At 40.1% G+C, this 26,259-nt stretch overlaps 1 protein-coding gene and 1 pseudogene across 1 annotated transcript in view; one reads left to right on the forward strand and one right to left on the reverse strand.

The window, feature by feature from the left end:
• ARHGAP20 (Rho GTPase activating protein 20) overlaps positions 1-25,542 on the reverse strand; it is a 161,420-nt gene extending 135,878 nt beyond the window's left edge. The window contains exons 1-2 of the mRNA XM_022561561.2: positions 25,100-25,542; positions 7,614-7,696 (exon numbers count right to left, since the gene is read on the reverse strand). Coding sequence (XP_022417269.2) covers positions 7,614-7,696; positions 25,100-25,204 — 188 coding nt within the window. The 5' untranslated portion in view covers positions 25,205-25,542. The remainder of the gene's footprint in view (positions 1-7,613; positions 7,697-25,099) is intronic.
• On the forward strand, positions 23,998-24,742 carry LOC149748809 (uncharacterized; annotated as a pseudogene).
• Positions 25,543-26,259: the final 717 nt, after the last annotated feature.

Genomic DNA, 26,259 nt, shown 5'->3' on the forward strand with positions numbered 1-26,259 from the left:
GCAAGGAAAGAAGGGACCCTGTAGACTGCTGGTAACCTTCGTGTATTAAATTTCTACTTGGTGTTCTGTTCATCACATACCTTGAATCATCTACAGGTCCTAAAACCTCAGAACGCATTGTCCAAAACTGTAGGAATAGGCCTTATTTACAGCCAACTGGCATGTAATGCAAGGCAGCACAAGGAGTAGTGTTTTTTTCTTTTAAAAAAACCTGAATACAGGTTTTTATCTAAGGTAATATAACAGTATAGTTTATTGTAATTTTGAAAAGGTCTTAAAGATTTTTTAAAAATTTCTCTAAAATTTAAAATTTAAAAGTCTTGTATCAAAAAATTGTATCTAGGTACAGAAGGTTTATAGAATTCCAAAGGAAAGTCTAGTAACTTCCCTTTTAAATTGACTTTTCCTTTAAATTCTATCAAACAGTTACCATAACTAGAGTCTCAGCATAAGGATGGACTTTATGAGATCATTCAGTTCATTTCAATGACCATATCTGTCAAGTTTACACTTATCACAGGTAGAAGCAGGTTTTCATTCTCTTATGAAAGTAGATTTGACCACAATCCTCAGTAAACTACTCCAGAGCATAAATGTTCTCCTTGCATTTGAAAGTATGGCAAGTTATCATCCACTTTAGACTAATTAGATGTTAGATGCTAACATGACAAAGAAAAAGGAAATGGAATGATGAGGAATTTGCAGAACACAATGTGGGACATTCTGAGTAGGACGATGTTAGCGTGTATATGAGTGAGTGAGTGTGTGTGTGTGTGTGTGTGTGTAGAGTCATACATAACAGGAGTGAACTGACCAAAAGGAAGAAGTCAGTTAGCAAACAGCTGCTTTCCTAGTCTCAAATGGCTTCTGCTTGGGCTCTGTCACCCTAGTATCCTTACCCCAAACTAGCTAATTCTATATGTGTCTAATCTTGATTCATAGCTTTGGCACATATGACGCTCCTGGAGCCCCTTCATCTCAAGTGGCCAAGCAAAGCAGTCAATCCTCCATGTCTCAAGCCCTTATTTCCCAGAATCATCCAAGGTATACTTTGAATTTTTGCCTAGGGAGACCTCAAGAATTGTCAGGGTCTACCAGGAATAAATCCCAAATATTCTGAGCTAATCTTGCTTCAGGCCAGGCCTAGATATATAATTATCTTGCTAAAATGAATTTAATACTAGAGTCTAGCTGGCTTCCAGATTGCATCTTTCATCTTTTAAAATTTTCCATCTATTATGGTCCTCAAAGAGTCTCTTTACCAGGATAATATGAACTTCTATTTCTTTATTAATGCTTCCACTACTACTACTACTACGACTACTACTACTATTACCACTACAACGACAACATAGCCTTCAAATATAAAAGCACTGATTATGCGCTAGAGACTACATTAAAAGCTTTACATATATAATACCCATTTAGTCTTTCTTACATTATGAGGTAGGGTTTATTATTATCCCTGGTTTAAAAATCTACCCAAGATCACATGACTGGTAAGGGGCAGTATTGGGATTCAAACCTGGCAGTTTGGCTCCAGAATCCATGCTCTTAGATGCTATATCATATTCCTTTTGTTTGTGTAATGCAAAGAATATTCCATCAAGATCAGAGACCTGGATTTCCATTCCTATCTCTAATGTTAATCAGTTGTGTGACCTAGGGCAAGTCTTTGACTCCATTTCTACTATATAATGATCCAGGCTCAATGATTTGTTTCTAGTCATACAATGCTGTGATAATAAAGTAGGTGCTTTTCATTAACAAATGGTACTGGATAATTCAGGAGGTTTAAAGCTTGAAAATGAAATATATCTAAGGGAAGGAAAGAGGCAACTAAAAATAACTAAGTCAATCTTTTAAACATCTTCACTTATTTTCTCATTTCATATTCTATGAAAGCATTAGATTCATATTTTACAGAGGAAGACCCTGAGACTCAGAGATTAGGTAATTTATCTGAGGTCACACAGAAAACCAGGATGGAGAGCCAGCATTTGAATGCAGCCAAAGCCCAAGCACTTCCTGCTGCACCACAACACTTCCTTGGCATTGCCTTTCTCTCCTCTCAGCAGCAATAAGCAGAGATTTAAAATGTAACATATGTAAAGTACCTACTACAAAGTCTTTCAAGCAGCACACACACAATAAATTGATTTGGAGGTAAGGATGGAGACGCGTGAATACTAACTTGAAAGTGCTAACACTGTAACTTAAAACAAAAATGGGTATATTTTTGTGTATTTTTCTACAAGGTGGGCTGAATACCACATCAAAACAAGTGAATTTCTGGAAGAAAAGTTTGTGTGACTTGAATTTATCCCTAAGTAAACGATGAAGAAGTACCACAAGAATGCCACTATATGTGGTATTTACAGACCACATACATGAGTTCTTGTGGTATTCTGCTGCATGAAATAACTTCCTCACAATAAGTCAGAATCATTTTGTTAAAAGTAATCTTCCTTTTTCCCTAGCCAGAATTTCACAAATAATACCAATGAACAAGGAAGGTCTTTTATGTATTGGCTACTCAAAGGAGGGCAGGAGAGTCAGAAACTACTGTGCTAACTTATTAAATTCCTATTGTAGTTTGGAAATGGAGTCACTTGCTTATTCACCGATTCATCCAACAAATAATAATTGAACACCAGATATTATTTATAAGGCATTATTTTATTAACAAATGTCAGGGACATTAAAGGGAACATGACATAAACTGTAATGCCAGTGCAGTGGGATGAGTGCTGTGGTTCAAGATATACAAGGTGCTATAGGAGCACGAATGTCATTTGCAAAGGTTTAGGAGTTCCTGAAGGAAGTGACATTTGAGACAATGCTAAACAGTATACTGTGTTTAGGAAACTGCAAGTAATTAAGAATGATTTAGAATTCAGAGTAAGTGTAGGAAGTATCGAATTTCAACAAATCATAATTATATAGCAATAGAACTAGAAGTAGAAGGGTTTAACAGATAATAACTTCAATACTCTCATTTTACTTTGAAGGAAACTAAGCCCTCTAATATAGGTGCCCAGAGTCTTACCAGGAGGATGGCTATTACATGAGGTGAGGTCATCCTTAAACACAGTACTGAACACTATTGTGTTTGAGAGTAAAAACAGCTGAGTGCAGCCATGTTGGAAAACCACTAACCTTCTTAGTGTGAAAGATACGTGTCATCTGCTATACCAGCTAATATAATAATTACTTACAGGAATCACCTCCAGCTGATCAATGGTGTCCAGATAACCCCCCAAAAAGTTAAAATCTCTAAATTGGCCCTTCCTTATGAACTCGATGGGTTAAACAAAGAATTTTGGAGATAAAACTGTGTTTAACACACAAACACATTTAAGTCACCACTTAACCTATTTCCTCCTCTTTTAAACCTAACTCTTGTTAATTAAATTCAATAAAAATTGAGATGCAACAGCTGTTAAATGAAAGGATTCCATTAAATGTCCTCTGTGGATGTTTGCTAAACTTTGGACAAAAGCTTTATCACCTACAAGTCATTAATTACTAAATTACACCTTAACTAGGGGACAACAGTAGAAATAACGTTCTACTGCAAAGCCAAAATCAAATATAGGTTTAACTCAAGAAATATGAAATGCTATGATGGCTTTATTTAACTCAAGGAATATGCAATGCTAATAAATAAAACACTCAATTTCTTTGCTGTCTGTCCACACACTGTGTACAAATCTTTTATAGGTTAGCTCCCATGATATTACATGCAAAGAGATAGTAAGATTCTTTTTAGGTACTAGAATTTTGTTGCATAAAGTTCTACTTCAGATAGGTGTGCTCAGCTTAGACTTCAGAAATTTTCCTTGTTTCCTGGGTATAAATTATGGAAAAGCAAAATTCAAATTATGAAAATCTGAGTTATTTTTAACAACTCTGAAAAAAGAAGTGATTTACTTTATAAAACAATTCACTACAAAGTTTCTTTAAAATAGCAAGTTCATTAACTGGCTGATATAACTTTTCAGGAGTGTACATTATATAAAGATGGTCAAAATTCAAAGACTTTCTTGAATGGTTGTTGTAATAGGATTTGATCTCTAATTTTTTAAAAAAACTGCAAGACTTGAAAATGCAAAGAACTAATTTATCTATATTAAAGTGAGAATTTAAACATTACAGAAAGCAAATAAAAATTCTAATCACACTTGCATAGACAAGGTTTAGAAGGACATACAAATGATTAATCATGGTTACCCCTGGGGATGGAGAGGGGACTTTGCTTTTGGTTTTATAATGTCCACACTGTTTTATAAGAAATACATATTATAATCCTGTACTTCCTTAAAATTTTGGTTCAGTATTCCCTTTTTGAAAGCATTCTTTTATAAAAGGATTCTTTTGTAGCAGCCTGTCATAGTGGTTCTCTACCAAGAGTGTATCAGAATCAACTATGAAGAGTTTTTGAAAAATATGTAGATGCCTGGGTCCCTCTGCAGAATACTGACTTTAAAAGCTTCGGAAACCACCAGACTAGATGACCTTTAAGGTTCATTCCAATCCTGAGATTACACTACTTACAAATATTTTGTACACATTCAACACCCAATAGCTTTTTGGTTTTTTTGGTACACACGTTAACCACCCAATACTACATAGCATAAAAGCATTATTTCTAAAAGATAGGTGAAGGTCCTGTTCCCCTGCACTATGCACTCACACTACTGACCTGGAGAAACTCACAGGAAATAAACTGAAGATTAAAACATATCCATCTTCAACTTAAATATCCTTTTTTATTTTGCCAAAAAACCATCATATTTCCCTATTTCTGAGGCAGGAATTTGGGAAACTGACTCTAATGTAAGCACCAATTATTACAGAGGTGATGGGGAGGCAGGAATGGGGAAGGACGTGGTTGTATATTATCATATTGGTTCTCTAACTCAAAACAACCCCAGTAAGTCAGGTAAGTGTTAGCTCTTCCCTAACCTGGCACTTAATCTCTATCAGTCATTCTCAATCCTAGATCCAATGTCCCTTTGTTATATAAAGGACAAATGCATATACATTTATTCCAATTCCTCCTTTTCTATCCTGAAACAAAATTCACAGATATTTAACAGAATTTCAAAAGTGTCGATAAAATACTCTGATAGTAATATAAGAGAAATGAAAGTAATTAATAACAAATTATGTATTTCAATATGTATATGCTCATTCATGACTATATTAAAATACAATGAAGTAGTCAGATATGCTTACACCTACTTATAATGAATATATTTAGTACGAGAAAGTGAAGTAAAGCCAAGTGATTTTCTGAAATGATTCCAAACAATACAAAGTGCAATTATCTCTTGGTATGCAAGGTAGCTACATTTCTGGAAACTTTAGTGTTTATTATATCTACATAAAAGGATATAAAATACTTTGTATATAAAACATAGTTATAGGCATTGATAATTATATAAAGTTTTTTTCCCCCTCTTCACAAGTATTCCATACATGGTACATTCAAAAACTATGCAGGAGCCACAAAACCGTTGTGTAGGATGTCCTGTGCATTATGTGATGTCTAGTATCTCTGGCGACTGCCCCCTAAATCATTTTGCTTCACAAAATTGCAGAATGCCCCCTGGAGGTTAGTACCACCCTTTTGAGAACCAATGGTCTATATGAACTTTCAGTACCTACATGCATACTGTTGTAAATCCTCACCCTGGGTTAGCGGGTAAGTGGGCCACTATTTGACCCCTGATTTGGGGCTAAAGCTTCTCTGATACGAATAAGGGTACTTTTTTTTTTTTTTTTACATCTTTATTGGAGTATAATTGCTTTACAATGGTGTGTTACTTTCTGCTTTATAACAAAGTGACTCAGTTATACATATACATATGTTCCCATATCTCTTCCCTCTTGCGTCTCCCTCCCTCCCTATGCCACCCATCTAGGAGGTCACAAAGCACCGAGCTGATCTCCCTGTGTTATGCAGCTGCTTCCCACTAGCTATCTATTTTACGTTTGGTAGTGTATATATGTCCATGCCACTCTCTCACTTTGTCACAGCTTACCCTTCCCCCTCCCCAAGGGCTGCTTTTAATTAAAAAGCTTAACACATGTTCATCCCAGGAACTTCCAATAAAAAATTTTACCTACAACTGTTTACCTGTTTTTAAAAAAGTGCGTAATAAAGCTATTTTTACATATACAGTAGAATTAAAGACAATTCTGCCTCCTCTGTCTATTTCCCCTAAAAAATAATTTCTCCTGAGTTTTCTAGGTAAGCAAGGTCAAACTGTGAAGATATAACCATTCTTTTCTCATCTACATGAATGCAAAGATATACTAATATAAACAATCTAAAAGTCATTTATATATGGCACTGAAGTATATTACTGTATTATTCATTTGGCAGAAGAATATCTTCCTAATTAAATTTTGATTAGGCATCTATTAAAAGTAATTTACATTTTCTGATCAACCCAATGACTAAAGCGTGTGTCATCTGTGGGCAGCTGGGGGAGCTGCTTGAGTCTGAGAACTTGCTGAGTACTAAGAGGGGAGGGGCTTAAGTATTTTGAAAGTTTCACTCTTTGAGATTTGGCTATATAATTTATTTTGGACACTGAAAAAAAATTCCATGCCTTCACATAGATTTTATGTTAAATTAGCACACCATTTCATAGAAATATCAGATATACCCTCATTTTTTAAAAAGTGATAAGGACTTCACTTTACATGAAAGGATTCACATATTAGAGGAAAATCATCACAGGTTTCCTTTGAACATAAAATGCCTCTGAGTTAAAATGCCATTAAAAATTATTGAATAAATTAATGATTGAATAGCCATTCAATTTCTAAGTATTATGAAAGACTCTCTTAAGATGTCCACAGCCTGTTTTTCCACTTTAAATTTCACTAATTAATCACTAATTAATCTAACCAGTAATGCCTAAAAGAAATCAACACTCTTTTTTTTTTTTCCCGGTACACGGGCCTCTCACTGTTGTGGCCTCTCCCATTGCGGAGTGCAGGCTCCAGACGCGCAGGCTCAGCGGCCATGGCTCACGGGCCCAGCCACTCCGCGGCCTGTGGGATCTTCCCGGACCAGGGCACGAACCCGTGACCACTGCATCGGCAGGCGGACTCTCAACCACTGCGCCACCAGGGAAGCCCAACACTCAATTTTTTAATAATCTTAATCTGGTTCTCTTTCTTCATACCTAAAATTGGTAAAAACTTGCCTTTTCCCCATACACAGGCATCACCTTATGATAAAAAGTAAGCAAAAGTTTGTGCATAACCAAACATGTATAGTGGTTAAAATAACTTATCTTTAGTATACTGATTTCTAATTGTTTCCATAAATAAACTTTAACAATGTGTGAAACATGCATGTTTGTGTACCATGTGATGTAAGATTCACTTCTGAAACAGTTTTAAAGCAATTGATCACCAGCTCTTAAAAGGCTTTAAGTGTCACATAAAGAATAGGCCTTATTAAATAAACTCAGAAGTCATATTTTCTATTATTTAACAGAGAATTCTGGTCTTGATAAAAAGCAAACAAGCCCCACAGGTAAAAGAAATGAAGCACATACCAAGTGTTTAACACAAAGCTTTTCACTTACTTGGTACTAGGTCGTTTTTGCAGAGCTTTATCCAGGATAAGAGATGGAGCACTCCTCCTCCTTTCTGCTAGTGTTTTCATTTTCTGTAGAGGAAAAAAGATCACAGTGAAGACCACATGGCTTGTAAAGCAAGTAAATGCCTATTTTCAATCCAACTCAGCAAGTTTTGTATTGCCTATCCTTACCTATCAAGGAGTTTGCAATCTTATTCTGGAAATAAATAATAACATCTAAACTAAGATAGTAAGCATCAAAAAGTGGTACAGGCAGTAAGTATTTTTTATGGTCAGAGAACAAGGTGGTTAAATGGTGACTAGAGTATTTGGGAAAACAGTTCATAACCATTATCATCAACTGCAGCTTTACTGCTTATTATGTGCCAGGCCCTATGCCAAAGGCAGGACTGGATTATCTAATTTATACTCTAAAACGTCATCAGAGTAGGTTCTACTAGATCTATTTCACTGGTAGGGTAGGCCCCAAACTGGGCTTCAGGGACAGACAGAATTTGAAGAGATCAAGTAAATGGAGAAGATAAGTAGTTAAAGCACAAGATGGAGACTAGATTTCTTACACACTTAATAGACATTTAAATTTAAATATTTACACATTGGGGAATCTGGTTTTCAAAGGAGGTTTTGTGGGTTTTTTTGCTGTAACTTTAAAGAAAAAAAGATTTTTTTTCTTTTCTAAGTGGTATATAAATATAGAATTAATTGGATAATTCAGGTACTCTGTTCTACAGGACCTAAAATTTGTGGTGAGGTTTTATTCAACTTGAATTAACCCGACAATTACTCTCTAAATTTTCAAGCTTACAGATTTAACACCTCTAGATAGAGTCAGAGGAACTGCCACTGGATATAAATGTGAAAATTTACAATACAGTCACAAATAGCCATGAGTGAAGTTCAGGCTGTGTCACCAAAGCATTCTTCCTGCTCTACTCTCTCACCCTTTCCTGGCCAGAAGTCTCACCCACTGCCTGAGGGTCTAAGCCAGCCATGCTTGGGACTGCATGCTCTAAAAAAACCCCACATAAAACCAAGTGGCTCAGTATCAGTTTCTCATTACATGATTCATAAAGGAACTGCTTCTTAATAAAACCTAGACCATCCTAAGGAAGAGAAGAAAAATCATCTAGTGAGAAGGGGATACTAGACTTCTTTGGCACAATTCTTTTCCCCCAGTTTCACCATGCCCCCATGGATCTCTCCCATTATTGTTGGCAGATGTGTGAGAAGTCAAATGCTGAGTGTATCTACATCATCTAGTAGACTCATATTCAGTGCCATGGCCTCAGTGTTGCTGTTCCCTCCATTAATCTTTTGGCTCACACATGAAAACTAAATGCCCAAACCTCCTCAGTATACCTCAGACAGCAACAGAAACAATTACGTAAAACATTAATAAAGAACAGGAAACAAATGGGTAAGAAATATAGAACACCATACTTCTCAATCAGGAGTTATTAACCATGAATCAGTTTCAGGGCAGGTTAAATTGTATAAAATTTTTTACATGATAGTATTTGGTGCCTTCCTTCTGAAGAGAAAGCCCACAGTTTTCATCAGATTCCCAGAAGAATCTCTAATCCCTCCAAACCCCAGTGATTTTGATAAACTACTTTATATATTATAGCTCGTAAGCCCTATCCTACTGTTTTCCATTAGTCACATCTCCTGGGAACCCAACTCTCAGGAATCTAACATCCTGAGGACAGTGTGAATGTAGAGGTTGCAGGGTGAAGGGAAATCTAGGAGACAAGTATTTGTATTGCAAAGTCCAGCAGCCTGTTCCCATATGAAGAGTCTCAATTCTGAAAGATTAGGTTGATTTTACTTAGAAAGGTGGCAGTTTGTTCCTATGCAGATTTTCTGCAGGATTCTGTTTCACCTTCAGGTCTAGGTTTGATTCCTACTCCTTATCCTGAATCCCTTTACTCAGGATCTATTTACTACGCTTTGAACTTTGAAATGCTCCCAATCCTTTAAGCTTGACCTGGGCCCCTCACCCTCGATCTGTTTTGACCTTGAGGGTCTGCCTAGCCTACCTGAGCAGGGGCCACATTCCTGGACCTGTCTCAGCAGTCTTACTTCTGCTGCTCCTAATCCTCTGACACCACTCTCAGCAGATCCAAGTGCCTAAACAAGATCTTCATTAACATATGATTTCTAATTCTGAGCTCCTTGGTTTTCAGGTTTACAAAGAATTTGGAAAGGGCTCAAAAGACAGCCATAAAAATGATTTAAAAATGTGAAAAAAAGAAAGAACCCTAAGACAAGTTAAAATGATCTTAAATTCTTCATTTGGAAACAGTAAATCTCCAAAGTAATGCAGTTATTATACAGAGGATAGCAAGGGTCTTCCAAAGAAGATAAGGCGAAAAGAAATGCAGCTATACTACAGACTGAGAATCCAGGTTAATCCCTCAAGATATTTATCAAAGCTGTGAACGAAATTATGAACATAACTTCAAGGGGTTCAGAAACACCCAACAAGGATTCTTGAGGGATCCATGGACTCCAAATTTGAAACCTTCCCATACAAGGAAATCTTTCTGAGACTGCCGGCTGTTAAACATGAGAATGGATAATTAAAGAAGAGTGACAAATTTTCTTCTGTAAAGGTTCTTTTAAAATAGGAGTTTTTCATGGAGACCTAATGTACAGTACCATTTATATATATTTGTATATAGTAATTAGGTTGTGTTTTCTTAGTTATAAAATTGGCAGATGTGTGAGAAGTCAAATGCTGAGTGTATCTACATCATCTAGTAGACTCATATTCAGAGAATGCAATCAAACTACAGGCAAAATATTATTTTTATTTGAGGTCCTATTGTTTGTACTGAGACACCACTACTAATGAGACATGCAGCCTAAGGCAATTCAGACACCCCTCTGGGCCTCCATTTCTGTATCTAGAAAATGAGAAAATTTGGACTACATAGTCTCTTAGGTTCCTTCTACTTCTGATATCCTCATGTTAAGTGTATACCAAAGATTCACCCTGGATATGCTAGAAAATAAACATTATGTACAAAATGAATTTAGAATTTGTAGGATTCATTTCTCTTGTAAGTAATAAAAAGTCTTAAGAGTTGTCAATATAATGGGAGCCTAGGTATTAATTCATTCAAAATACATATCTCTTTCTTTTGCTCAAAAGTATAGCAAAACAAAGAACCAATGGTGACTTCAAAAAACTTCACATATCTATCAAAGAATCTGTTCTCAGGCAATAAAGACTTGGATTTTCTTTTTGTTTATAACAACTGTGTGAAATATAATACATGGAAATAGAAGGAGACTATCGATTCCTTTCTAAATGTACAATACTACAAACTTGTCAGGAAAGACTGAGGCTATACTTATATTGTACCAGCACCAACAAATTTCCCAGTTGTTCAGTGACAGGGAAAACTATGATCGTTTGCCTCACAGGAAGCAGAAAATAGGTTTAAAACAGTAGGTTTCTTTGTTAGCTTAAAAATCGTAATCCACGGTGGTTTTTCAGAATGCCCAAGTGCTTGATGTCTATATTGAGATTACCTCATAAACATTGGGTGCAATTCTGAAACTGAGTAATTTTTAAAAGGTAATCTTCTAAATTGACAAACTAAACATTAGGGAAAAACTCAACTGCATTAATCTTTTAGAAATGATTTTCTTGATTTTGTACCATTTGCCAAGGTTTAAGCACTAGAGGGAAATTAGATCTTTGGTTTTCTAAGCTGTCTCCTCTGCAGCTATATTCAGTATCAGAGGCAAAAAAACTATTCTGCCAAAGAGTAAATGAATGGAGATCATAAGTGAAGATGAGACCCAAATGCCTATACTTCATTTTTCTTTCATGTTTCAATAATAACACAAAACTGTAGCAACTTTACCAGCTAACGTGCAAGGTGCTTTCCACTTCAATTCTTTTTTTAATCAGTTGGATGAACTAAATGTTGAACTCTCTGTGTTCCTAACTTGCTTCACAGCTATGCCTCAGTTATAGCATTTCAGATTATATTATAATTATCTTTCTGCCCCTTTCTAGAGAGCAAGGACTACATCTTATTTCCAAACTTTCTCCCGTCCTTCAACAACTACTGAAATTCTACTCTGTAGCAGACCTATCTTTGCATTCCTAGAGCCTAGTACAATACCTGGTACAAACTATATACTCAATAGATGAAGGTTTTAAGTGAATTTAAAAATCCACTCATTGTCCACATCTACACTACTGCGTCCAAACACACACACAGAAACATAAACAAACTTACCTAAAGGGGTTCTGCTGGAATGCTGTCACTAAGGAAATATAAGCATTTGCTATGGAACTGGATGGTAGAATCATCCTTGTACATTGCAAACTACATCTTTTGACATAGTGTTGACATTTACATTACCATTGAGTTTCATGGTAAACATTTGTCTGATGATTCTTTTAACTTGTTGGCAACTTAATTCCTTGCCAACAAATGGTGCTGGGACAAGTGGATATCCACATGCAAAAGAATGAAGTTGGACTCCTATCTCACAGCATATACAAAAATTAACTCAAAATGGATCAACGATCTAAAAGAGCTGAAACTGTAAAAATTTTAGAAGAAAATATAGGCATAAATATCTGTGACCATGGATTAGGCAATGGTTTCTTAGATATGACCAAAAGCACAAACAAGAACAAAAAAAACACAGATAAATTGGACATTATCAAGGTTAAAACTTCTGTGCTTCAATGGACACTATTAAGGAAGTGAAAAGAAAACCTACAGAATGGGAGAACATTTTTGCAAATCATGTATCTGATAAGGGATTTGTATCCAGAATATTTAAATTTAAGGAACTGTTACAATTCAATAAAGACAAGTAAGCTAGTTTAAAAATGGGCAAAGGATCTGAATAGACAGTTCTCCTAAGGAGATATATAAATGGCCAATAAGCACATGAAAAGGTGCTCAACATCATTAGCCATCAGGGAAATGCAAATCAAAACTCTGAAATACCACTTTATACTCATCAGGATGGGTACAATAAAAAAGACAAATAAATAACAAGTGTGAGGATGTGGATAAATTGAACTGTTATTCACTGCTAGTGGGAATGTAAAATGGCGCTGTCACTTTGCAAAACAGTTTGTAAGTTCTGCAAATGGCTAAACATAGAGTTACCATATGATCCTGAAATTCCTCTTGGGTATATAACCAAGAGAAAGGAAAATATATGTCCACACAAAAACATGTACATGAATGTTCACAGCAACATTGTTCACAATAGTCAAAAAGTGGAAACAACCCCAATGTCCATCAACTGATGAATGCATAAACAAAATGTGGTACATCCATAAAATAGAATATTACTTGCCAATAAAAGAAAAGAAGCCATGAAATGTGCAACAACATGGATGAATCTTGAAAACATCATGCTAATTAAAAGAAGTCAGTCACAAAGGACCACATACTATATGACTCCACTTAAATGAAATATCCAGAATAAACAAATCTATAGGAACTTAGATTAGTGCTTGCCTGGGGTTTGGGGGATGAGGGAATTGGGATGTAATGGCTAACAGGTGCAGTGTTTCTTTTTGTGGTAATGAAAATGTTCTAAAATTGTGGAAATGAATGCACAATTCTAGGAATATACTAAAAACCATTGAATCCACTTTTAAGTGGATAAATGGTATATAAATTATATCTCAACAAGGCTGTTAAAATGAAAAAAACAAAAACAACAGCAACAAAAATTAACTACCAAACTACTAAACTACTGGGCTCCAGCCCAGCAAACTGGTTCATAGCCAGAAGCTATAATTTTCCTTACTCATATAATAATCATCTGAAGTATATTTACATTAAAATGGAAATTACTTATTTGGTTTTTGTCCAACATGTTTTTGTACAAAATATCTGAGTGGCTCTCCATTTGAATTCCTCAGAGATCTGAGGAATATGCCCACCTGCTTATTGTGGTTTGCCACTATTCCTTCCCTATTCCTCCAGTGCCCTACTCAGTATTTCCACATAGTAAATTCTCAATAGCTGTGTGTTAAATCAATGAATTAACGCTACCAATACCTGAGAGTTTAAGGTGGTAATGCAAGTGTGCCTACGTAGGAAACTAAGATTGTAAGCAGGTTATCGAAGAAAAAAGTTTTGTTCTTTTATTTTCAACAACGCATAAAACACTGTTTATATTAAAAACCTATATGTAGGACTTCTCTGGTGGTGCAGTGGTTAAGAATCCGCCTGCCAATGCAGGGGACATGGGTTCCAGCCCTGGTCTGGGAAGATCCCACATGCTGCGGAGCAACTAAGCCTGTGCGCCACAACTACTGAGCCTGTGCTCTAGAGCCCGCGTGCCACAACTACTGAAGCCCGTGCGCCTAGAGCCCGTGCTCTGCAACAAGAGAAGCCACCACAGTGAGAAGCCCTCACACCACAACAAAGAGTAGCCCCCGCTTGCCACAACTAGAGAAAGCCCGCGTGCAGCAACGAAGACCCAACACAGCAAAAAATAAACTAATTAATTAAAAATTTTTTTTTAAAAAGAAACCTATATGTAGTCTCTCACTGGAATTTTAACTTCATGTCAACCAGAAGATACAGAGCTATTTTTGGAACCTCTAAATCACTCTGAATCTGGTCATTCTCAGTTCTCATAGAGATTTAAAGGAAAAAAAGCCTATCAAAAGAAAGGACCAGGATGAAAGAGTTAAGTCAGATGGACTACAATTTTTCATACTTTGCTTTGTTCCAGTCACTTTATGAAGAAAAAAATTCAAGCATTTCAGTTGAATTTAAGTCAAATGTACTAAAGTCACTTTCAAACATTTAAAATTAGCATAACGTTAAAATAAGGACTTTGAGGAAAGCTTTTAAGAACTCTAAACTTTCAAAGATAGAAAAAAAATGTTTAATCAAATTTACAAATTACCTTACTCAAATTTGACTCTTAATCCTTTGTGGCTAATCTGTACACTTTAGTGAGCAATGAACTATTTCTTTCTTGTCTTCCATACATGTCTGCAGCACTTATTTGCAGAGACATATCTCAAAGACATCGGCCCTGCAAGGGAACAAGGAAATTATTTTTACCCCTGCCCCTTGCTTCTATGTCCTATTATTACCACAAGGTTTTGACCACTGGATGAGCTGAAGCTTCCCACTATTGTCACTTTTGTCTGTGATGAGTATGATCTTCTATTTACTCATAATCATCCCAGCCAAAATCAGTTTGAGCATTTAATTAAAACAAATGTCATCACAGCCCAGACTATTATAAAGGGATATAATTTCTTTCTGAAATTAAGAAAGAAATGTTTCTACTTTTGGCTATCTTTCCTCTTTCTGTGAGACAAGAACTTTGAAATAAAATAACAAACCTGAGAATCTATGTAATGTAGAAGAATCGGCACTGGGCTAGAAGACAATGGACCTAAATTCTGGATCCTGGTTCTATCACTTCTCAGAGTCTTCTCTGTAAAATGACATGACTGTTTGACCTACCACAAAGAGTCAAAAAAGATTATATATGTGAAAGTCCTTTGACAGGGAAAGCACCATGATAGTATAACATACAGAGTAATGCTTTGGAGTGCATAAATACTGTATGTAATAAATATGAGGATTAGTAGAACTCCCCTTCTACATTATTATTTGTTCCTCTGTCTCTACCCTACCCATGCAGACTTCTGGAGCACCACTATGTGCCTTCAAGTTGGCTAGACTTTCTTCTTTGGCAAAGCTACCAGTTTCAACCTCCTGTCATGATTCCCTTTAGTAGCACCCTGGAGTAGGCAAGGTTGATCACCAATGGTCTATCCCTAATATTCCCTTACAGGGCAGGGCTTCACTAAATTTTTCACATCACAGTCCATACGAAGTGCTATTATTTCTACATCCATGGCACACTGTGACAAAGGGGTTCTCTGGTTCCCCAGTGCCCATCCACCTGCATGAAGGCTAAGAGGCTTGAATGTATCAGACATTGTTGGAAAACTCGGCAACCTCTCACTTCCTCCTGCAGAGGGGAAGAGTACAGTGATCAAATCCAAAAACCATAATGGTAAAAACCAGAGTGTATCAAATAAGAATAAAAAACAGGCCAAGGGCTTCCCTGGTGGCGCAGTGGTTGAGAGTCCGCCTGCCGATGCAGGGGACATGGGTTCGTGCCCCGGTCCGGGAAGATCCCATGTGCCGTGGAGTGGCTGGGCCTGTGAGCCATGACCGCTGAGCCTGGGCATCTGGAGCCTGTGCTGCACAAAGGGAGAGGCCACAACAGTGAGAGGCCCGTGTACCGCAAAAAACAAAACAAACAAACAAACAAAAAACAGGCCAAGATCCGATCAGATTCAGATATACTGTAACCTCATAATGCCTACTGTGGAAGCTGAGGTTCCAGATGGTGAATGTAGGGGTAGAAGAGGAAATACAGACACTCTCCTAGGTATAAATTAGGATGAAGGTAAACAGGGAAAGCAAAAGGCCACAGAGCAGTTGGGTTTTCCAGATCTTTGAAATATGAGCTGATGTGGGCACACATACATTCCATTTTCAGAGTCCACACACAAGTGACCAGACATCCAGAAACAGGCCTTACCTTTCAGTTGTGTCATGTGACAGCTGTCTGTCAAAATTAGGTCAAGGCTGCTCAGCACAGCAGTGACATACTGATAGAGCTATTTCTGCTGTCAGTTGGATGTTTCTAATCTAAACTTGTCCTGGATAAAGAAAATCAGACTGAAACAAAATTATAAAATAAACTGGCTATGTTGCCTACAAGCCCCATTACTGGTGGCTGACAAAAGGCAGTTTCCTCTGATCCCTTTCCAGCCTCCCACATTGTGGCTAAGTCTTCCATAAGCAAACAAAAGCTAAACATCACCCCATCCTAGGCTGCTTCAAAAAACTGCTGCTGTGGCTACTAACGAATTGAGCATTCACCTTGAAGGCTTTCTGCACACATTAGAACCTTAGAGTCCCTGTGATCTAGAACACTTGCTATACCAACAGAACAGGAAAGCAAACTTTCACCTCAATGAAAGTTTATTTTAAAGGTAGTCTGGGGACTTCCCTGGTGGCCAGTGGTAAAGAATCCACCTTACAGTGCAGGGGCCACGGGTTCCATCCCTGGTCAGGGAACAAAGATCCTACATGCCACGGGGCAACCAAGCACATATGCCTCAACTAGAGCCAGCATGCTGTAAACTACAGAGCCCATGTGCTCTGGAGTCCGCATGTCACAACTAGAGAGAAGACCGCACGCTGCAACAAAAGATCCTGCATGTCTCAACGAAGATCCTGTGTGCCGCAACTAAGACCCGACGCAGCAAAAAGTAAAATAAATAAATAAATAAATAATAAATCTTAAAAAATAATAATAAAGGTAGTCAGCAAGCTCAGGCTACTTACTATACCAAAATAACACAGACTGGATGATTTAAATGACACAAACTTATTTCTCATGGTTCTGGAGGCTAGGAAGTCCAAGGTCAAGGTGTCAGCAGATTTAGTTCTTGGTGACGGCCCTCTTCCTGCTTTGCAGACAGCTGCCTTTTTGTTGTACCCTCACATGGGGTACACAGAGAGCAAGCTTTCTGGTCTCTTATAAGGGCAGTAATCCCATCATGGGGATTCTGCCTTCATGACCTCTTCTAAGCTAATTATTTCCCCTATCTCCAAATACAGTTGACCCTTGAAGGACACAGATCTGAACTGTGCAGGTCCACTTACATATGAAATTTTTTTCAATAAATACATACTATAGTACTAAACTATATGAGGTTGGTTGAACATGTGGATGCAGAGCCATGGATAAAGAGTGCCCACTGTAAAGTTCTAAGTGGATTTTTGACTGCATGGAGGGTCAGCACCCCTAACCCCCACATTGTTCAAGGGTCAATTGTATTATCATAATGGGGGTTACAGCCTCAAAATCTGAGTTTCGGGAGGACACAAACGTTCAGCCTGTAACAGAGGTTTTTGCCAAATACTCTGGAGACTGAGGGGTATGAGTCATGAAACTCCATCAAATCACAATAATAAAATGTACATATATGTCCTCAAAGCACTGTTTATATGAGTGTATGTACATATAAGTTTGTAAACACACACATATCTAACCTTGATATTATATACCTATTTATTTTTGTGACACTGTATAGTTTATAACATGTTTTAGCAGCAATTTAAATTGAAGTCCAGTGTATTTTCAGCTACTGATACCTTCTAAGAAGGCAAGTTTTATAATCACAGATGTTTGTTAAGTTGTATGTGGTCCTATAAGGCACAAGACATCTTTACTTTGAAAAGAAGAACCACCAAGTCCTGGATGGCAGGATAAGAACAGTGAAAAAATTCAGACACCCAAATTATTGAAGTTCAAGTTTTCACTTTCTGAAGATGCTATCAGCTGTCTCACTTCTCCCAGTCTACTGAATATGTTCCACCTCTTATCCCGCAGACCTTTCACCAAACCCTAAATCAGAAGAATGGTGAAGGGAAAGAGTTATAAATTGCTTCACAACAAACTTCATTTCAGAACCAAAAAGCAACTGCACCATTTAGATATCTGTGACTTGTGAATTTTCAGTCTATAAGTTACAACTCTCTATTTAACTCTGAGGACTCAATATTCAAAATTAATAATTACTTTTTACACAAATGTGTAAAGAATGTGTAAAAATAAAGTATTTAACTTTCATTTAATAAAAAACAACATATTCTGTTCTAATATATGAATGTCAGAGTCACAAAAATTAATTTTCTTTTGCTATGTTAAAATGCACTGCTGTGTTCACATTTTAAGTGAAGATGACTATGGAAGCAAGTTTTTTCCTACACTCAAGATTCATTATATCAAAATGTTTACTGAATTGAGAGTTTCAGCTGGGTTTCCCACACACAATTTTCCACGGTGGAAACAACTGAGGCATAGGATTCTGTGCAGCCACACATAACTTTAAAATATATTTCTATGAGTTTGGAGAATATGCCAAGTTTTCCAACAGCATCAATGTGGAAAGCAGGCCTGGCTAAAGAGCTCCTGAAATATGAGTGTCTTATATAAAACATCTGAAAATGACAGATGACAGATACCAAGGGATAAAGATCACAAATTTCCAAAGAAATTATAGCAATGATTGTGTCACTGATCGTCACTATTAGTCAATATTTACTATGATGGTTAATTTTATGTGTCAACTTGACTGTCCATGGCATGCTCAGATTATACATTATTTCTGGGTGTGTCTGTGAAGGCATTTCCAGATGAAATCAGCACTTGAATTGGTGGACTCAGTAAAGTAGGTTGTCTTCCCCAATGCGGGTGGGCATCATTCAATCCCTTGAGGACTTTTACAGAACAAAAAGTGGAGGAAGGAGGAATTTGCCCCTTTTTCCTCCCTCACTGTCCAGCTGGAACATTTCATTTCTTCCTGTCCTCAGGAAAAGATGGTGGTGAATTACACCACCGACTTTTCTGCAGATGGCAATCATGGGACTCCTACTGGTCTGTTTTTCTGGAGAACCCCGACTAATACATTTACCTAACATTTACCTAATGGCAGCAGTGAACATAATATTCTGTGGTACACGGAGAATGTAGAGACTCTGCTCCCTGAAGAACAAAATTATCTCTCAGGAGAAAAACTTCTCAAATATGGCTTGTTCAACTGCTTATATAAAATTCACATCTACTCTCTCCTACATCTTATGTTATAAACAATAAAAAATGCATCTATAATCTAGTTGGAAAGAGAAATAGAGTTAGAAGATCTGGGTTCAAATTCCAGCTCTGCTGCTTACTACATGCAGCCTTGGCAGGGCTCAGTTCCTTCCTCTCTAAGAGTACATTAATAATGCCTACTCCATATATTATAATCAATGTGTATTATGTATAGTTAGGCATTTAGTTAAAGAAGTTTTTTGAAAAATTTCCTTTACTTTTCCGTATATTATAAACAGTAAACTCTTATCTTTTTCCTCAAGTTTCTACCTTACAATATTTGATATTTATGACATTCAAGGGTGACTGCTTTGATGGTTAGTGTTATGGGCCAAATACTTGTTCTCCCCGCCCCCAAATTCATATGTTGAAGCCCTAACCTCCAATGTAATGGTATTAAGAGGTGGGGTCTATGGGAGGTGATTAGGCTTAGATGAGGTCATGAGAATGGGGCCCCTATGACAAGGTTAGTGCCTTTATGAGAAGAAACCAAAGATATCTAACTCCACCTCCATCTCTCTCACTACCTCTCCCTCCCCTTCTTCCCCTTCACCTTCCTCACTCTTTCTTCTCACTCTGTCTCCCATGCGAGGACACAGAAAGAACTGGAAGCCAAGAAGAGGGCTCTCAGCAGGAACTGAATTGGCTGGCACCCGGATCATGGGAATTCATAGCCTCTACAACTGCAGGAAATAAATGTCCTTTGTTTAAGCCACCAGGTTATGGTATTTTGTTACAGCAACCCGAGCTGAATAAGACAAATAGCATTCACTCATTTGCATGTAAATGTTCTTGTATTAAATCCAATGAAATAAAACTTTTTTTATTGCTTTACAGATATCACCTGGTAAAAATTACTAATGGCCTCTGCACTTTTTTCGAAAGTGTTTTTATATTCTTTCTTCTTTTGACCCATAAAAAACAACTTTGTGAGATATACAGGATATGGATTATTACCCCTATTTTACAAACAAAGAAACGAAGTACAGCCAGAAGTTCAGAGGTCACACCGGTGATAACAGGCTCTTTCTGATCTAATTCAGTTTTTGATAATTCCAGACTGCTCTCAGCCAAAACAATCTCATGTACCTGATTTTATGCCACTCATTTTGTGAATAACATCAGAAAAGTATTCAGTAGGATACTGGCTTAACCATGAGCATAATATTTTTCTCACTATTAAAGAATAAAACCAAGTCTTACACACAAAGATGCTTCATTCAAACCCCAACTGCAAGACACACACATGGCTTAAAGTTGGCTCTCAGGGGTGTTGTACCATAAACTGCTATAAACAGATTTGGACCCAGAGAATGTAGAAAGAAAAGCCAGAATGAAGTGTATAATAGTAGCTGTTACATTTTTAAATGTTGGAGCTATTTTAAAATCCTTTTGCTTTGACTGATTTTCTGTTCCTGTAAGTCTCTCTTCCCTCCCCACAACCTACCTTATTTAAAGACTTTTCAATTAGTATGTGAAACCAAAGGGTCGGGGGCTTGAAAATGACACAAATCATCCCTAACTGAAATTATTCTAATATGTGCTGCCATTTCATTTCACAAAAACTGTTCTGCCCAAAAGTGGATATGCTCAAGGATATGTTATCCAGAAGAATTATCCAGAATTCTATCCATAATGCATTATCCAAAGCAACAAATTGTACACTGTAAATAAAGAGCAGTTCTCGGGCTTCCCTGGTGGCACAGTGGTTGAGAGTCCGCTTGCCGATGCAGGGGACACGATTTCGTGCCCCGGTCCAGGAAGATCCCACATGCCGCGGAGCCGCTGGGCCTGTGAGCCATGGCCACTGAGCCGGAGCCTGTGCTCCGCAGCGGGAGAGGCCACAACAGTGAGAGGCCCGCGTACTGCAAAAAGACACAAAAAAACAAGCAAAAAAAAAGAGCAGTTCTCTCACTGCAGAAAGTTCTAGTCAACAGTCATGCTCTAGAGGTCAGCAAACACCAGGGATTCACCTCCTGTTTTTCTAAATAAAGTTTTATTGGAACATAGCTGTGCCCATTCATTTACATATTGTCTATGGCTGCTTTAGTACTACAATTGCATAGTGGGTAGCTGCAACAGACACCTTATGGTCTACAAACCTAAATTATTCACTAGCTGGCTCTCTAAGAAAAGGTTTGCTGATCTTGCTCTAAATCATAAACTCTGAACACAGGGGCATATCTGTCCCTGTTCACTGCCGTATGTAACCCAGCTTATATTTAATGAGTATCTAATATGTAGCACTGTCCTTGACACTGAGGCAGCTGCTTTGAACAATACAGATAATGTCCCTATTCTCATGGTTTTCACAATCTGGTGAGAAGTTCAGGTAACACAACAAGGAAGTAAATAATAATATGTAAGGCAAGGCTGAATGTTAAAATGAGAATAAAACAGAAGGTACAGAACATGACTGAGAGGCAACTTCCACTTAGGTAGTCAGGACAGGCCTCTGGGATAACCTAAGATCAGAACAATTAGAAAGAATCAACACTGCAAAGATGTGTGGCAAAAAAAAAAAGACAAAAAGGGAATAGCAACACCAAAGCCTCAGAACAGAATGAATGTGATGACTCAATGTGTGAAAAGGAAGGCCCATGTGGCTGGAGAATACACAAGCAAAGCAGAAAAGGCAGATGAGGGGAATGAAGTAGGGAGGGCTAAGTACAGGAGTCTGAATTTTATTCTAAATATGATGGAAAGCCACCACAAGATTTTAAGCAGTGAGGAACGTGATCAATTTAAATTTTTAAAGATCATTCTGGTGCTTCTAAATGGAGACTAGGTCAGGGAAAAGCAAAAAAGGTGTTAGACAAGTTAGGGAATTTCTGCAAATGTTCAAGTGAGAGATGGTGGTGGTTTGGCTTCGACTACAATGGCAGCAGTAGAGATGAAAGTGGAGAAATTCAAGATATGTTTTGAAGTGATATTCGACTGGCCTTTCTGATGGTTGTTGTAGACTGAGGAAATAAATGCCAGTAGTTGAAAACAAATTCTAGATTTTTAGCTTGAACAATTGGGACATAGTAGTGTGAATTACAGACATGGTGGGGAAGTACAAATAAGAGCCATCACTTATTGAGTGCTATTATATATTAATATTCACTCAATTTCACATTTAATTTTCCTAACTATCTTGAGGACTTAGGTACTATTGTTATTTTTCATTTCACAAATAGGAAACTGTAAAAATTCTGGGGTGGGATAGGGAGGGTGGGAGGGAGACACAAGAGGGAGGAGATATGGAGATATATGTATATGTATAGCTGATTCACTTTGTTATAAAGCAGAAACTAACACACCATTGTAAAGCAATTATGCTCCAATAAAGATGTTAAAAAAAAATTCTGACTGTTCAGTAAGAAACACATTTTACATCGCTGCCCAAAATGCACATATATATAAATGAAACAGAGAAAAAAGTTACACAAAGCAATCTTTACCCTTACCACTGTGCCAATATTTTCTGTTCTATTTCATTTTTTTAAATGTTGATTGTAACTGGCAGTTTAAACAACACTGATCCAAGTCTTAGTAATTAACAGTACAACCATATAGTAGACTTTTTAAGAAATAAGTCTCATGACTCACTAGGACTACCAAACACTAAAAAGGCAAGATGAAACATAAAAGATCAATCTGTTGAGTATTGGGGATACAAAAAGATTGTGGTCCATGAGAGTGTAATGGCAATGATTCTGTGAGCTACAATTTGGAAATATTCTTTTATTATTATTATTTTCTATTGCTATGGAGGTCTGAAATCAAACAGATATGCCTACTAACATTTAAAACAGGCAGAGATGCACTTTTCTGGAAAAAAAATATTAAAAGCAAAATAAAACAGTTCTTCAACCTCACTCTCACCCTAAAGGGAGTAAAAAGCTGTAGAAAGACCAGACTGGCAAAATTTTAAAAGGAAAAGACTAGATTGGTAATGTGACAAATCATTACGTTTTATAATGAAGGACAGCATCTTAAGGACAATGGCTTAAGATGCCCAGCAACCCTTCATTTATTGGACAAGTACTTTGCGGTACTCGGGCCTCTCACTGTTGTGGCCTCTCCCGTTGCAGAGCACAGGCTCCAGACGCGCAGGCTCAGCGGCCATGGCTCACGGGCCCAGCCGCTCCACGGCACGTGGGATCTTCCCGGACCGGGGCACGAACCCGTGTCCCCCGCATCGGCAGACGGACTCTCAACCACTGCGCCACCAGGAAAGCCCAAGACAAGTACTTCTTGATAGATCAAGCTACTCTCATGCTTTCTCGCTTAATTACCGTTAGTAAAAAAGGATGAGATCTGTTCTGGAATACAAATACTTTATTTCCCCCAATTCCTTAAGTTTACAGGAATAAAAACTGCTTTAAAACCTATGTTAATTACTGAAAATGCATATAGCACTAACCTAGTAAATTCTCTCCCTCCCTCCCTGCATCTCTGAAGGGGAAAAGCGACAAGGACAAACCGCAGCCTCCATACATCAAAGGCTTGAACCAGCACTACAGCCGATACAACATCAAGTTCACTGACACTCCTAGATGGCTCCGCGACACGGTCAAGGTCCTTGGGAGCTCACACACACTTTTACTCTGCACCGATCTCACCACTCTTCCACTGACCTCTAGCCAACCCAGGATCCTGTTGGGAAGAGTCATGAAAGGCAGCAAGATCCGGACAATCAGGGGAGCCTGCGTAGCCCCTTAAGGTTCCAATGATGCAAATGCAATGCCTCAAGACATTTCTTAAGGATGAGTTAGGTTATCCCTCTAATCCCCATTTTTCTCCACAGAAGCTGGAAGGGAACCACCAGGACACAGAGAAAAAAAGCCAAATATCAGGTTTTGGGGGAGGGGAGGAGCGAGGGCAGACACGGCTAAAAACACCCGAATCAATTCCTCTGAGAGCCGAGCAGCAGAGGCCGGCAGCTCGCGGCCACGTGCACTTGCTGAGGGAACCGTTCCAAAGAAACCTGACCCCATCGGAATCGGCACGCCGCTCGGCGGCCGTGTTTATCCGAAAGGAACGCTACAAGTTGTTGCCCGCATCCCTCCTCCCAGCTTTGTCAGGGGCCACGCGCGCTGCCCGCACGCCCACACCGACACCCAAGCCCTCTCCAGCCCCGCCAAGCCCCGAGGGCCAGGGGACAAGCGTAGGGTGAAGGCCCCTCCGCCGCAGCCCACCCGCCCCACCCAGCCCAATTCCAAGCCGAACCGGCCCTCCGCGTCCCCGGGCGTCGACCGGGAGTCGTTCTGTGGGGCGCAGGCACCTCTTCCCGGCCACCCCCAGCAAAATATCGCGGAGAGGCCGCGTCCAGGTGAGGGGCTGAGCCCCGCAGGCGCCGCAGCCCGGCCGCCTACCTTCCTCAGCGCGGTAGCCGCACACGGGCGGACGCCGCTGCCCTGACGACCTCAGAGCTGACCCCGTCAAGGGACGGTGAGCTCCCGGGGGACCTCAGGGAACCCCGGGGCTGGGCAACAAGAGGGGCCGGGAAGGGCGATGCCCCAAACCCGGGCCGCGCGCCCCGCCTGAGGGAGGGGGGGCGGGTCCCGCGGCGGATGGAGACGGGGAGGAAGGCTGCCGGGTCCGCTCCGAGAGCGACTGAGACTCCAGACGCGAAAAACCCGGGGGTGACGGGGTCACTTGGGAAACGGGAAGGCGAGAATGGCCTCACACGAATGACGCGGGCCTCGAGCGTTAAATCCCTGCGGCGTCCGGCCCGCGCGGCGGCGGCGGGCGCCGGGCCCCGCTCGGCGTCCTCACCTTCTTGGTTCCGGGGGCGCCCGCGATCCGAGACACTCCTGTCAGGGAAGAGGAGCGCGCCGGCTGCCCCCCTAGAGTCTCCTGCTGGGGGGACATCGCTTCCATGAAGAGGACTTTCAAGCAAATCCCAGCCCAGGAGGAGGCTACGCGGGCATGTCCGTGGGACGTTGGCCGGACGGGCGAGGACGCGCGAGGCCGAGGCGGGCGCCGAGCTCAAGCGGCGAGCCGGGCTCCGAGTGCGAGCCGCGCGCCTCCCGTCGGGGCCATGTACAGCCGCCCGCGCTCGGCACCGCAGCTGCAGGCGATTGCGGCGGCGACCGCCCGTCAGCGCCGCGGCCGCCCCGCCTCGGGCCCGCCCCTCGGCGCCAGGCGCCGCGCGCTGGGCCCTCCCCAGGCCGCCCTCCTCAGGCCGCGGCCCTCCCCGCGCCGGTCCGGCCTGAGGCGCGCCCTTCTAGATATATATTAGGGCACGGGCGCCCGACCGACCTTCTCAGTCTGCGCCTCCGAGTGGGGCCAGCCCGAAGGAGCTCACCGGCCGGTGTCACGAACGCAGGCCTCTAGCGTGGATGCGCACCTCTCCAGCTGCCCAGCCCACTCGCACCCGACCCCATCCCTTCCCGCGCCGCGCCCGTGGGGAAGGCGCCCCGTTAGCGCGTGGAGCGGCGCAGCTGTGGCGACCTCAGCCTGAACAGAGGAGTGGCAGCGATTCCTGCCTAGCCCTCGGCCGACCGCCGAGGGGTCCCCCGCCCCCGCCCCTTCCCCGCCCGGGAGGCCGGGGACGGAGTCGCACGTTGCATAGGGCCGCGGCCGCGCACATGGGAAGCCCGCGGCGCCGCCTGACCTGTCGTGCGGTTCCGCACGTTAGCCTGCCCGCGGTGGCTCTGCAGCCGCCCGGCAGCAACCCCTGCGCAATTTGCACCGGCGGTTTCTCTGCGAGCTGCAGAGACCCGGGCATTCCAGACGTGCAAGCGCAATTAAGGAAAATGCGGCAGAGAGGACTCTGAAATTTGGCTTAGCTATTGAGAAGGCTACAATATGTGGAAGTGTTTATCAGATATCTGCGCTGAGAGCATAACTTCCTGTCAGCCCAAATAGTGGCAAATTTTTTAAAGGCTAAAGAATAATCAGAGGGAGAGGATTTGGAGCCGACCTGGGCTGAG

Source organism: Delphinapterus leucas, chromosome 7 (assembly GCF_059928025.1).
Source record: "Delphinapterus leucas isolate spDelLeu-1000000601 "Yukka" chromosome 7, BTC_Dleu_Yukka2, whole genome shotgun sequence".
NCBI lineage: Eukaryota > Metazoa > Chordata > Mammalia > Artiodactyla > Monodontidae > Delphinapterus > Delphinapterus leucas.